Source organism: Acanthopagrus latus, chromosome 5 (genome assembly GCF_904848185.1).
Source record: "Acanthopagrus latus isolate v.2019 chromosome 5, fAcaLat1.1, whole genome shotgun sequence".
Lineage (NCBI taxonomy): Eukaryota > Metazoa > Chordata > Actinopteri > Spariformes > Sparidae > Acanthopagrus > Acanthopagrus latus.
The window spans coordinates 22,340,607-22,354,160 of NC_051043.1; the positions used below are offsets into that span (position 1 = coordinate 22,340,607).

General features: G+C 41.5%; 1 protein-coding gene across 2 annotated transcripts in view; it reads left to right on the top strand.

Moving 5' to 3' along the window:
- The window catches only part of sh2b3 (SH2B adaptor protein 3), a 55,387-nt gene that overhangs the window by 5,280 nt on the left and 36,553 nt on the right, over positions 1-13,554 (top strand). For both annotated transcript variants that reach the window (XM_037097389.1, XM_037097388.1), the window contains one exon: positions 10,884-12,101. In XM_037097389.1, the coding sequence (XP_036953284.1) occupies positions 10,911-12,101 (1,191 nt within the window). In that variant the 5' untranslated portion in view covers positions 10,884-10,910. The remainder of the gene's footprint in view (positions 1-10,883; positions 12,102-13,554) is intronic.

Below are 13,554 nucleotides of genomic sequence, written 5' to 3' on the forward strand. Positions count from 1 at the left end.
CTGAAACTCACTTGGCTCACCATGAATCCCAGTGTGGAAAAGTTTATAACTCTTGAATTAGCCTTCCAGGAAGTCAGATGCCTGTAGATGATTCACAGCTGATCATGGTGATGGAAAGGATTCAATTAACCTTTCTCCCGCCAACAACCCCACGCACAGTTACACACACGCTTAATATCTCACATCTTAAATACTATCAGCCGTTTTCAAAATGAATCTGAAACACATCACAAGTAGGGATGACTCATTTATAAAGTGCCTGCGGATTTCAGACAGATGTCAACATTTGAGTCTTGAAAGCCTGAATTGGCTGAATCGTACTGATTTGACTCCACCAAGTTGTGAATGATGGATTGCTGTTTTCAGCTTTTCAGAAACTAAACCTGTGTTTAAGGGTTCCAATAATAAGTTGGGGTCGGCTATTGGTCGCTTTGTAGCTGAGAAACATGCTTAAACTGTTTAGTTATTCAGTGTATGTGTATTTAATGTTCTGTAATATGCACAGTCTGTCAGTGTTTATTTTGCCAGGACTTGGAGTGTATGTGTGCAGGAAAAGCTTTCCATGCATGTATTTAGTTTTTCTTTATTTTAAAAGTCTCCAGAGTACATCTAACAATCTGCATGACAATGCATATACGCCCAGCCACATTGTGTTTTTCTTTTCGTAAAAAAAAGTTCAGATGAACGTTAGTGTAGTATCATATCACACTAAAAATAATGCTAATAGATTCACTGATTTAACTTGTATTATTTGCTTGAACATTCCTACCCTTAGCATCACTGGTTAACTGTGGCATCTTGCGTCTTTTCTGTGTGATTGCATTCACCTCATGAAAATGCTGATTTAATAATCTGGCATGTTTCGGAGGGATCTTTTTGTAACGTTGAATATTGTATTCAATCAGTGTTGTTTTGTCAACTATTATTATGTGAGTTCTTGTTTTGTTTTGTAAGATAATGGACACAGTGCAGGGTGTAAAGTACTTTACATTTCGAAAGCATTTACAATACAATTTGGTTATTGAAGAAGAATTAACAGTTCCAAATTGCTCTTGCAATATTTTCTGTAAATGTTCAACCATGTTGATAAGTTGCGCTTAATTTTGACAGTTGTAACTACTGAATGGTCAACTCACAGGAAGAAAAGATGCTTTTCGTGAAGCCTTACATACACTACTGACCTCATTCCTTTAGTCTCCTCTCCTCACACATCACATCCAGAGCCAAAACTCAACTTCTCTTTTCATTTTTTGCCTGTCATTATGTCTCTGGGAGCCCTATATTTTAGTATTTCCCTGACATGCCAGGGCCTGTCTTTGCTGGATAATGATAGACCACGGACTGTACAGAGACGTTTTGTATTAGTCATTGGTAGGATGCCGGACAGCTGGAAAGATGCTTGTTAGTGAGTATTTTACTTGGGAATCACTAGACACACATATACACAGTTTTCTTTCGAGGTAAACCCCAGATTTGTGTTCTGTTGCTGATTTAATGGGGGAAGTGCTGTTGATCCTTCAGCATTCATTCGGTTCCCTACTTTTAATCCTTGCTAGTGCATTGCCGTTTCCTTATTGTAATATATCCAGCCTTTTTTTTTTTCGTCTTGCTCTCTTTTCCCAACCTGCCTCCCTCTGTCCGTTCCCAGACCACAGGAAATTGCCAGAAAGCGGCCGGGCTTTATTTCTGTGTGTCTTAAGAATAGCAGCATTGTGTTGCGTTGGAGCCTGCATTGTTGTGGGAATGAGAATGCTCCTCGCCAAAACAGAAAGCCTATGTACCCTGTAGTATTATGCCTACACATCAGAACAACAGATGGCACATGCAGCACAAAAGATAAGTCGTCACTAGTTCACAGCTGTTTCTGCTGCTACCCCTTTTTCTTTTATCAGAAGAATGTTGCAGTTTTACAGGATGTTCTTTCCCTGTAGTTTTGTTTATGTAGTGTTGCCTATCAGTGTTAATTCCTTTTATAGTGTTACACAAAATATTTTTTGCTGATTCTTCTCATGAAACATTTGCAAGTGTTAATGTTACACATGGAGAACAAACATTTTATCACTTAGGTTTATGTTCGTAAAATCTAAGAGATGTCTGAAGTTGCAGGCTCCCACTCTCCAGTTTCACCCTGAATCAGCTGATGCTTTCCTCAGGCTGTGAGAAGTTAGGGCCGGGGTTATCTCATGTTTCAGGGCTACTTCCTCCCTTACAATATGTTCTTCAATTATGTAAGCGGTTTGCGTCTCGCTTTCTGCTCTGCTCATTATCAAAGCTCTTTCACATCTCACTTCACACAAACAGGAACACTGAGACTCAGCCAGTCCCTATCCCTGCAACTGCAGATGTTTTTCATGTCGACCTCTTATTTTACGCAGCCGATCAATCGGAACTTTGTAGCTGCATGTCGCTGTTGTCTGGTTTTTGCTATTTTTTTTTTGCTTGATGCACGGCAGCTTGTTGCACTTAAGTTTAAAACGTAAAGTGAAGGGGATGAAAAACACGGTGTCAGTTTGTGTTAACTGACAGCACAGGCTAACAGTGGAACAGGCTGTTTGGTCTGTCATAACAATGCTGAATGGTTACTGTGTTGATGGCAATTCTTGGCCTTTTTCTTCTGATAACAGACCTGCCTAATAGTTGCTTGTGGGTTTATAGTCATGGATGTCATGCTTGGATTTTGCTAAAACTTTGTGTCGATGTAAGGCAAGGACAATAATGATTTTGGCGTCCACTGTTGGTTAAGCTTTATTCAAGCAGATGTTTGATGTTTATTAGTGTTGAAGTGTAAATAAGAGCCAGTGCTGTAAAATTATTTTTCCTATAAGAGGTGGACTAATAATAGGGATAACTAACTCTGACCACACAAAGACAGGTTTTATTTTTGGGGTTTTAGTCACTGTAATTAAGTGGTTGTTTTCTCATGCAAAAGTCTGTAAATGTGTATGAAGTATTTGACTCAAACTGTTTTGGAGTGGCAAGGTATCCTGTAAATGAAGGCAAATGATCAACAGTGGAATTGCTTTTTAATTGTGTGAGCTATTGTTTTACTGCAGAGAAAGCAAATATGTTTGGCCTCATTAAACTCAGGTGCAACATAAAGCCAAGCCGCACGCAATGCCCAAAGGAGAGCCATAAAGTACAATTTGAATTTCAGTTTGAGCTTTGACCTGGTCAGCAATCTGTATACATGCAGCTAATGAGATGACTGAATTTTTTTTTTGGGTTGCTGCGATTTCCCGGAATATCAGGAGACATGCTGACTGCTTTGTGGCTGGGACCAGTAACTTCCTGGAGTGTCTATTGGTTGCCTGGCAACTGATCCAGGTCAAGAAATAGCTTAGCACATAACCCACCATAAAAGGTGAATTGTCACTTTTACAGTTTTTTTTGTTTGTTTGTTTTACAGACTTCGATAACAAAATATAATGTGTTCATTTGTGAGCTATGAAGTGGCTGTGAGGTGTATCGTGTTACCTTTGATAGCCTAAAACAACATTACTATTTGACAACTGCTTTCTTAACAGACTAGGCTAGTTATTTAAACTTTTGTTCATTTTATGCAATAAAAAAAATATTTTCTTTGGATTTTGGACTGTTGGTCAAACAAAAAACCTAAATATGATGAGCTTTCGAAGAGTGGAATGGTAAAAATTGTGAGTTTTCCATAATACATGGGCCTTTATATTTTAGCCAGACTAGTATATCAGTTGGCCGATGTTGTATTATTGGCAGATATTGGCATATTTCAGATATACTGGTATCAGCAAATATGTTCTCTGATATGTGCCAATAGGAAAACTTACTTTAAGTTGAAAAAGTGTGAAGTATAATGCTACAATAACATGTTTTTTTCACAAGTGCTTCATGACAACATTTAGGGGGGCTGATTTTTTTTTTTATTCACAATATTGGATGGTTTCTATAGACAGCAAATTTATTGATATTGAAAGCTGTCTTCAGTAGCAGCCCTACCGTGGACAGAGAGAGGCAAGATTCTTCCCACTGTAGTCAGTCATTATGCTAAACTGAAGGTTGGCTCAAGTTAATCTGGCAAGAACTGAGTTATGTTCATATCCTAGACCAACACCTTTTAATTGTCATTCTTCAGTGCCACCTGTCTCATCCATGTGTGTATTCTCGGCGTTCAACACAAATGAATTAGAAATGCATTCAAGCAACAGCCTTTGTGCTTTGATATTCAATTACTCTTTCCACTGCTGACGTAAGAGTGCATTTTAGTGTGTGTCTGTCTGTCTGTACAGTGTCTTTGCATGTGTGTGCTGCACACTGCTTGCCAGGGCAGGGCAGGGCTTCCTGTTGCTGTGATTGCTGCCCAGGCAGAGCGTAGCAAAGATCTTCTGGTCCCTCTTCCTCTTTGGCTTTGCCACCTGGACCTTCACCCACAAACCTGGCGCCATCACCTCCCATCACGCCTTTCTTCTGCTCTGTTTTTCTCACTTCCTGCCTGCCTTCTCATTATCCTCTCATCCTGATGATCCCTGTGACTCTTGTCTCTCTGTCCCCTCCTCTTCCTTTTCTTGTCTGACTCTTCTCCCTCCTCCCTCTCTTTTTGATAACCCCCTAACTCCCACACTCACACACTGACTTACTCTCTCCGCCTTTGTAAATGTATCCCTAGCTCTGTGATTCATTCATTGAATCGGAGAATGAAAATTCAAAGGTGGTAACAAAATCTGTTTTTCATCCCTGACGTTGTGCAGCACATGTTGCCACTTTTCTTTTCCTAACGTATTTATTTTTCCACTCTAGATTTTATGGGAAAAACGGGAGTGTTTGATGTCTCAGAGAGCCTTGATGCCATGCAGACTAATTGAGTCGTAAGCAATAGATTGGATCCGGCTGATCTTGGTAATAAGGCCAGTGCTATATAAAGGTCAGACGGATGTGGCTTGCTGTAAATTGCATTTTATATAATGACTATGATGATTAGGAGCACATCCTATTTCTGTAGTAATGAACAACCAAGCAGCACATGGAGGTGTCCACATTCTCAGGCGAGTTGCTTATATATACATCTATCTCTTTATGTGTGTGTGAAAACAAAAAGGACTGTAAGAACATGCAGGTATATGCAGGTTATTAGTAGTACTGCAACCAGAGATTATTATTGATTAATCTGACAATGATTTTACCTATAAAATGACCTCTTCATGCTTTATTTTTATGTTTGACAGTGTAAAACTTAGAGAGTGGGTGTACTATAATGAAATACATGTGAAATCAGCTATATCTCATATTTGAGAGGCAAGCACCATATGTGTTTGGCCTTGTTTTACTAATTTAGATAAATAGATTATCAAAATAGTTCCTAATTAATTTTCTTTTGATTGAAATTACATTTTAGCTCTAGATGGCAGTAGCTACCACCACCACCAATGTCAATAGATTCACCCTTACATACACTTAATTCCCCCACTAAGCCTCGACATAACGGAGACATAATTTACAAGACATTGATTAGGCTAAGCTATTAAAACCAAATTATCTGGTACATTACTGAAGAGGTTGGTGGTGTTCTCCATTGGTTTCCACCAGGGAAGCGTTTTGAATAAGGAAGTCTCCATAGATGGCCAGAGATGGCAGTTGTTTGACCCATATCTCACGTCTTCCCTCAGAACCCAATTGTCTGCTTTATCATAACCAAACTGAAAATCGCGTTGTGGCATTGACGGGAGCAGACATTTGAGATTCAAGACTGTTTCAACTAATTTGGTGTGACTGCAGACAGACTTCTAATAGGCATAACAGAAGATCTCAGACTAATGCACAGGATTACCAAGAGAGGTGAGGTTAATCAAAGGGGTCATTCTTTTTTTTGTCCCAGGGACCATTAAAAGTTCTGGCTGTCTCCCCATTCATTCAAATAGGGGTCTGGTCTTGCTAACCTAGGGTTGTTGCCAAGATGGCTGCTTTGACACAACACTTGCCTAAAAGGACTTTGTTTCCACCCAGTCTGAGCCTCTCTTTACAAGCAGTGGCCATTTAAAGTACTGCATCTGAAGCCACATTTGCACTGGCATTAATATGCGTCCATGGCAGTTGCTGCCTGTTATGAATACCTGAAAGCGCAGAGATCTCCTTTGTGCCTTTGTGTGTGTGTTTGTGTGTATGTGTGTCCATTTCATCAAACAAGAGCTGCTCCCTGCTGTGGACAACAGGGAGCACACAGTGGTGTGTGAGAGCTGATACCAAGCTCTTGAGATATAAATAGGACCTCCCTGCAACAGGGCTTCCACCAGCAGCACTGATAATTCTCTACGTGTTGTGTAAGCCCAAGTCTTTGTCCGTCTTTGTAGATTTTGTTTTCTTATTTTTTTTAGGGTTTTTTTTGTGAATGCCATCTCCCCTCTTTTTTGAAATGTTGCAGTGGTCATGATTATATTTGCATTACAGGCCCCCTGAGTTTATTTTAAATGCTAGTTTTAGAAAAATGCATACATAGGGTTTCCTGGCCACCACAGGCCCATTGCTACCTCTACTCTCATGGTGTCTGGGCATTAAGGTGCAATTACATACCACAGCACCACACGCGCCCCCCCTCCCTTAAGCTTGTGTTGTGTTAAGAGTCAACTCAGTGAGCTGACACAAGTCATGAGGTTACTCATGCTGACAAGATCAATTCACGTGTGTCTTTCACGCATCCTGTTTCCCTTCCTGCTTGATTAAAATCTGCTTCTGGTTGCTCCCAGTAAAGAAGTGTTTAGAAGTTTAGTTCCACCTCTGGTGTCAGGAGATAGAACGATATGAGGAAAGGAAAGTGATTTGATGCTGATATTCTCTTTGAAACCCACCTATGTCTAAAAATTATTTCTTTAAACAATTCAGGTCAAAGTCTAAATATGTTGATATGAAAAATGTGTTCTCATCACAAATTCCTTCTTCAAATTGTTTGTTTTGTCTGATCCAACAGATATATACTCCATTTTACAATGACAAGTACATGTTAAAAATCCATTAATCCTCACATTTGAGAAGCTGGACGCAGGGGATGATTGGAATTTCTGCGTGAAAAATTAAATTGATAATCAAAATAATGCACAAATTGATCTATATTCACATCTATTAGCCCTCATGTAAGAGGTGCAGATGAAGAGATTGTTCTCTTTAAATGTCAGTCAGTCACAAGCCCCTTTCCTGGTAGTGACTATTTTCTTCTTGCACCTGTTTGACTCGTGCATCTGTCCATTAAAGGCAAATGACTTCTGAGTATTATAGATGTTATTGTCTGCTATTTTAAACAACAGCGGCTGAGCTGCAGCCTAAGCAGTTTCAGTCAGAGTTCAGTTGCACAGTTAAGGCATACCGTGGTATGAAAATTGACAGTTATCATACTATATTTGCCAATCTATGGTTTTGAATTGTACTGTTAGTGTTTCTGAAAAATATGAATATCATAAAAAAGGCCTCCTGTTTCATAAACTGTTGTTTTTTTTCTTGCCAACAAAGCCGCAACTGTTGTCGACATTAGTCACTTAGGCTGCAGGCTGCTTGTGGCGTTGATGCTGCAGGAAAAGCTGTGCCAGATTTCTGTAAAGAACATGAGAGACGAATAAAGTAATCTCTTTGTGTGTGTGTGTGTGTGTGTGCACGCGCGTGCACGCATGTGTGTGTGTGTCACAGTGAAGAATGCAGGCATTGAGAAAGAGGAGGAGGAGGAGGGAGTGATGAGTAAGGTGAGGAAGACAGAACGGAGGGAATGCAGGGAGTTTGGCTCTATTGTGCAGGAATGTTTTCCATTTGCAACTTAGTGTGTTTTGAATTGGCCCATTTTTTTCTGTCATCCCCCGCTGAATGCTGTCTAGCAAAGCAATAATATGATAACAGAGCACCAAGCTGAGGTCAGAGGTCCTGGAGGAGACACAGAACTGTCTTAGTCTTTTTGTTTTCCCTCACATTTTGACCCTGCTAGACTCTCAGTCAAGGTGAAAGTAAAGGAAGCATGAATCCAAACACATCTGGAGATCCTCACTCCAGTGGACACAGAGGATCAAAAGAAAGGAAAAAACCATGGGAACAGAGACGGCCAAGCCCCCAGAGAGATACGGCAAGAGGAAGTGTGTGTCTGTATATGTGTGTGCGTTCAGTCAGTGCTGAGTCATCGCTAGGCTGGCCAGGCAGATAGAAACAGTCTTCTGGGGGGGCCAGCTGGAGGGGCACAAGGGAACATGCACTGAGCATGCTCTGAAAACTACAGGAAGGGAATTAGTTGTTGTGACAGGACACATCCAGGAACTTAAGTGACGCAATATGTCATATTGCCAAGTTTTCGCTCCCTCATTGACGTACGTGTCCCCCTGGTACACTTGATGATACTGATGAAAAAACAGCATGCTTTGATGCGTGGCACGATCTCAAGAATTCACTGCTTTTCTTCTCTAAATGTCGTCGTTTAGGAGAGGGAGGGAGATGTTAGCTGAGAGATAACGAGACATGTTGCTCCATGTTTGCCCCCCCCCACACACACTCACACACTCACACACACACACACACACACACACACACACAGAGACCCCTCCTTATATTTCTTGTGGTTTTCTGTGATCTGTTGGACCAAAGTCTATGGCTCCCCCCACACACCCCCAAATGCACACATACGCACACTCATACTTCCTGTATTTAGAAGAGACTCTTCTCAGCTGCACTGAAGGAAGATGGTATGTACTGTAAGCACATGTTGTAGAATGAGATTGATAAACCCTTGTTGATTCTGCTGTAGCTGATCTTACTGTTAGTTTATTCAACAGCTCATTTATGAGAAGCATGGGTACATCACTATGGAAATGAACTGCAGATGTAATATGATGCATGTTTAGATCTTTTATACATCCTCAGTTTCTTCAGGCATTAATGTTCTCCTGCCAGTGAGTTTTTAATGGTGAGATACTGCATTATTTCACTACTTTTGATCTTAAAGGCTATCCTATGCAAAAACTATAATTGCAGTCATGCTATAGTTTCTATTAAAGACAGTGTTATCTCCTGACACCTCTTGCTGAAATGTAATTTAACCACATATAAAGGTTCGTATATAATCAATATGGCAGTAGTGTCAGTATCAGTTGTGTGGCTGATACAACATTGAATCATCCATGGGCTGCGTGCATAAACCAACAATCTCCACATTTACATCAGCTGAGGCCTGTTGTGGTTCCTGAAAATGCATCCGTACTCCTACTGACTGTCTGTACTGTAGCTATGGGTTGAGCTTACTCAGGGTCAGCATTGTATGCACATAAGGGAATGGCAAGAGGGTGTTTGAAAAGATGGAGAACAGGGAAGGGTTCTCTTAGAATACCTTGGAAAGTGTCCTCTTTCCTCTTTATGCTGAACTATGTGGTAAACTCTTATACCAAGTTCTCATTTTTCTTTATATATGCAGAAGTAGCACTTTTTTAACCACAGTGGATAGGTGAGCATATGTAGAATAACTGTTGAATAATACTGTTTAATGTTGTTGACTCCTTTCTGTCCAGACTGATGATAACAGTGTGGTGCTGACACGAATGCGGAAAATTGGTGGAAATTTTTCTACAGGGAAGTTCTCCAAAACTCCAGCAAAATAGAAGTCAAGTCATACAAGCCAACCACTAGTACGCCTGATTTTCTTAGATCTGTGCATTATTCCCTGAGAAATTAGCAAAAATGTCAATAAACACCAGATCCATACCGAAAGTTAGTTAAACAAGTTTAATGGAAATCCGTTAAGTGTTTTAAAGTGTAATCCTGCTGACAAACAATCAACCCTCTCCCCTGTAGGCTGATAATCACAATTTCTGTTTAACGACCAGCAGGCCAGGAAGTTTGTTGCATGTCATCCCTCTTCTCTATGTCCCTACACTTCCTGTTGCATTAAAAAAAAGTCCAAACATGGCCAAGAAATACTAAGAAAAAAATCCAGCAACTGATTAACTAGCTAAAGGGGCACTGAGAAATTTTGAATTGTCCCCAACACCCATTTTTAAGCAGTATAATAAGATTTATTATGAAACTCTTTTAGTGGAGCGATAGGAGACAAATCAGGCAAGAAACTGATGTGTCGAGTCAAGCAATCACAGTCCAAGTAAAAGCCTTGACATGATGAAAACTTCATGTTGGGGGGGAAGTAGAACAAACATGAAAAGGGTCACATGTAGACACCCAGATGGCCAAGCAGGCAGTGTGGTTGATTGAGAAATTTTCTAACAGTACTTCCTCAGTCAGGCCCTCATTCAGTGTCAGTCCAATATATTGCTGTCTTCATTCATATCAGATACTGCAGTCTCTGTCATCTGTATCAGTGCAATCTGGAACTGATTTTTGTCATCTTGACTGAGTCCAGTCACTCGTTTTCGTCATCAGGATAACATTTTCTACAGTTTTTCTTAAATATATGCACTTACAATGTGTCTTTGCCCTTAATCCAATTGGCTGTTTTTTTCTACAAATTTAATTGTCCTTTGTCCTTTGAGTGAACTGAGGCCGTCCTTATCTATTAAGATACTCTATGAGTGGTTGATTTCCAGAGATCCCTCTGCTGTCCCATGTAATCCAATTTGGACTGTTTAAGATTGAGTAGGATAAAATCAGACTTTTGGCTGTCCTTCCTCAGTGTTTGAACTGTTTTAAACTTTCAAATAGTTCAAAGAAATGCTGTAACTGTTTTGCCAGCTCCCCCTTTAGATCTCCAGTTCTTGAACAACATTCATCAGTATTTTGACATGCATCTGATTACATTTCCATATCTCTCCTTTGTTTGTCCCTCAATTGTCTTTTTCTCTTTTTTTCTTAACTGTCCATCCCTCCACTTTGTCTCCACACTGACCCCTTTACCCCCAATCATCCATTTCTCTTCTTCTTCTTCAACCTTCCTTGTCTCACAACAGTGATTCTCAGCCGGTCTGGTTACTGCAATGAATGGTAACACTATACATCCAGCCAACACCACCACAACAGCAGGAGGAGGCCCTGGCGTGGCAGCGCCCCCGAGAGGCTGGTGGGAATTCTGCGAGCTGCACGCCATCACCACTGCCCAGCAGCTGGCCGAACACTACCGGAGCTTTGCCAGAGAGCGACCACAGCATGACGTGCTCCCTCCAGAGACCTTTTCCAAGCAGTTCACCGACCTCTTCCAGCAACACTTCTGCTGCGAGGTCGACAAAGATGGCACGCCACTCAGCCAGAACACGTGCTCTACTGTTCCCGGTAGTTCCTCCTCCACCACTCCGGCAGGTTCTCCCATTCCATCACAGGCCGTAATGGGTCGATTGCGGATCACATCTCTGTCTGAGGTGCAGGACTATCGGGAGGCGAGCCGGCCAAGCGGAGGAGCTGCTCGTTTCACTGTGGTGTCACCAAAAGTGGAGCCGGTGGTGGTGAGTCGAGAACAGGAGCAGCCGCTGCGATGTGCTGTGGGAAATCCTTTAGCTGGAAACCCAGTGGTGCTCAGAGGGTCAACTCGTAGTATCGGCGGTGGGTCACTATTGATTCGTAGCCGCAGCAATGAGGAGGTCTCTGGCAATGATCGTCGTCAGGTATCTGAACGGTACTCTTCAGGCTCCTCAGCCTCCAGCCCTGGCCACGCCGACATTACACATTTCTCTGTCAAACAGATTCGGGAGACAGTAAGACGTCTACTCAAGAAACGGCCGCTCCCCAGCCCCCCCTCATCCCAGGACCTGTCTCCTAGCCGCCCAAACCCCACCAACAACAACAATCCCCCAAATAATAGTGACAGAGTGGGTGGGATTTCTTCTACGAATGAGGAAGCGTCATCCTCCTCCTCATCCTCCCACTCTTCCTCTTGTCTGAACTCTGAAGCCACGCCCCCGGCCTCCTCACATATGTTCATGACTGGGTTAGCCTCTCACATCCTTGGTCAATTCCGTTGGTTCCGCAGTGGAAGCATGAGGCAGAGACGGTCAGAGGTGAGCGGCTGCTGTAAAGAGGACCAACTGAGGTACTTGTTGGTGGATGACACTATCTCAGACACTCTGCCCCCCTGGCAACGCTGCCGCCTGCTGGTCAGGAGGATTATGGACGCTCAAGGAGGAGGAAGAGAAGGAGGGGAGAGGTACCAGTTGGAGCTCTATGATCCTCCAAAGGTAGAAATATTTGCTTATACTATATCAACCAAGCAATTACTGCACATATGTACACATAGTGAGTGTAATTATGATCATTTATTAGGACCACCACTCATATATGATATCACCACAGTCTTCCATAGGCTCATCTAGTCTTTATTGTTATCTACAAACAAAATGTTATAGCTATGAATCAATGGCACAGTGAGAGGAATTTAGAGCTTGCTAGGTTGTGTACCCAGTTCATTGATATCTAAAATTCATGTTGCATACACTTAAATCTCAAATGAGTAACAACATTTACAGTTTGTCTTGTCTCATAAGCAGTCTGCACAATCTATCATTCTTGCTAAGCAAATACTGCATGCTTCATTGGTTTTAGCATCGCATTTTAGCATTTAGCCTGACAGTGACAGTAAGTGGAGTTGTTGTCTGTGGTGCACAAAACAAAAACTAAATGAATAATTCAAAATTATGGAAAATATGCTTATAGCTTTATCTCCAAAAGAGAGATCTCAGTAGAGCAATCTCATGTCGGCTATCATGTTCATGCTGGGACTGTTTGGCCAAGAAATGGTATTGCCACATAACCCCCCCTCCCCAAAACTACAAATTAAAACTAAAGTGTGTGTCAATTAGTGAACTTTAAAGGTGTTGGTCACTAACATTTTTTTGTTTAACTTTGGACAGAGCCGGGCTAGCAGTTTCTTGCCACATCCTGTATTGATGCTAAGTCCCATCCTAGCCATTTAGTTAATGCACAGGCATGAGAGTGGTATCTTCTCACCTAACTCTGAAGTATAAAAGAGAATAAGGGCAACATTTTCTAGATTATGACCTTTTGATTTAAAGTATTGCTTCACTGCTAGAAAGGTGGCTCTTGCATTAGATTGGTCCTTCTCAGTGTGCAATAGAAAGACACAAATATTTTTTTTAATATTTGTGTTATGTGGCCAGAGAAAACAGAGAAAAATGTCTGTTATTCCCCTTTGCTCACAACGCTGAAAACCAGCAACAACCACAATGCACTGCACTGCGCTGCACTGGCCCAATAAACACCCCCACTGACGGCTGACGTTCTGCGAGTTGGGAGGTGCTTTGTTTTGGCTTGGAGTCTATTTTGAGGTAGGAAACAGTAAAGAAGCCTGCTGATAGCAACCGCATCATATTACATCTATACAAACACTGAAATATGTTTCTGAAAACATTTTAGGTGAGAAATAAGCCGTGTTGTCACAGAATCTTGTTTTTTCATCAGCTCTGCCTAGTTTAGACAGCTTGATCAGAGATTAGTCAGACACCTCTCACTCAATCCGAGAGACAAAGAGAAAGCAAGAACTCTCTCTCTGGAGATCCAATAACACTCTCTGTGTCCATGGATGCATGTTCACCAAATGCAGAACACCAGTCTGTAGTTGTTACAACAGTTTGACAGTCACCAGATGACTTGATGATGATGGAGTCTGGGGCT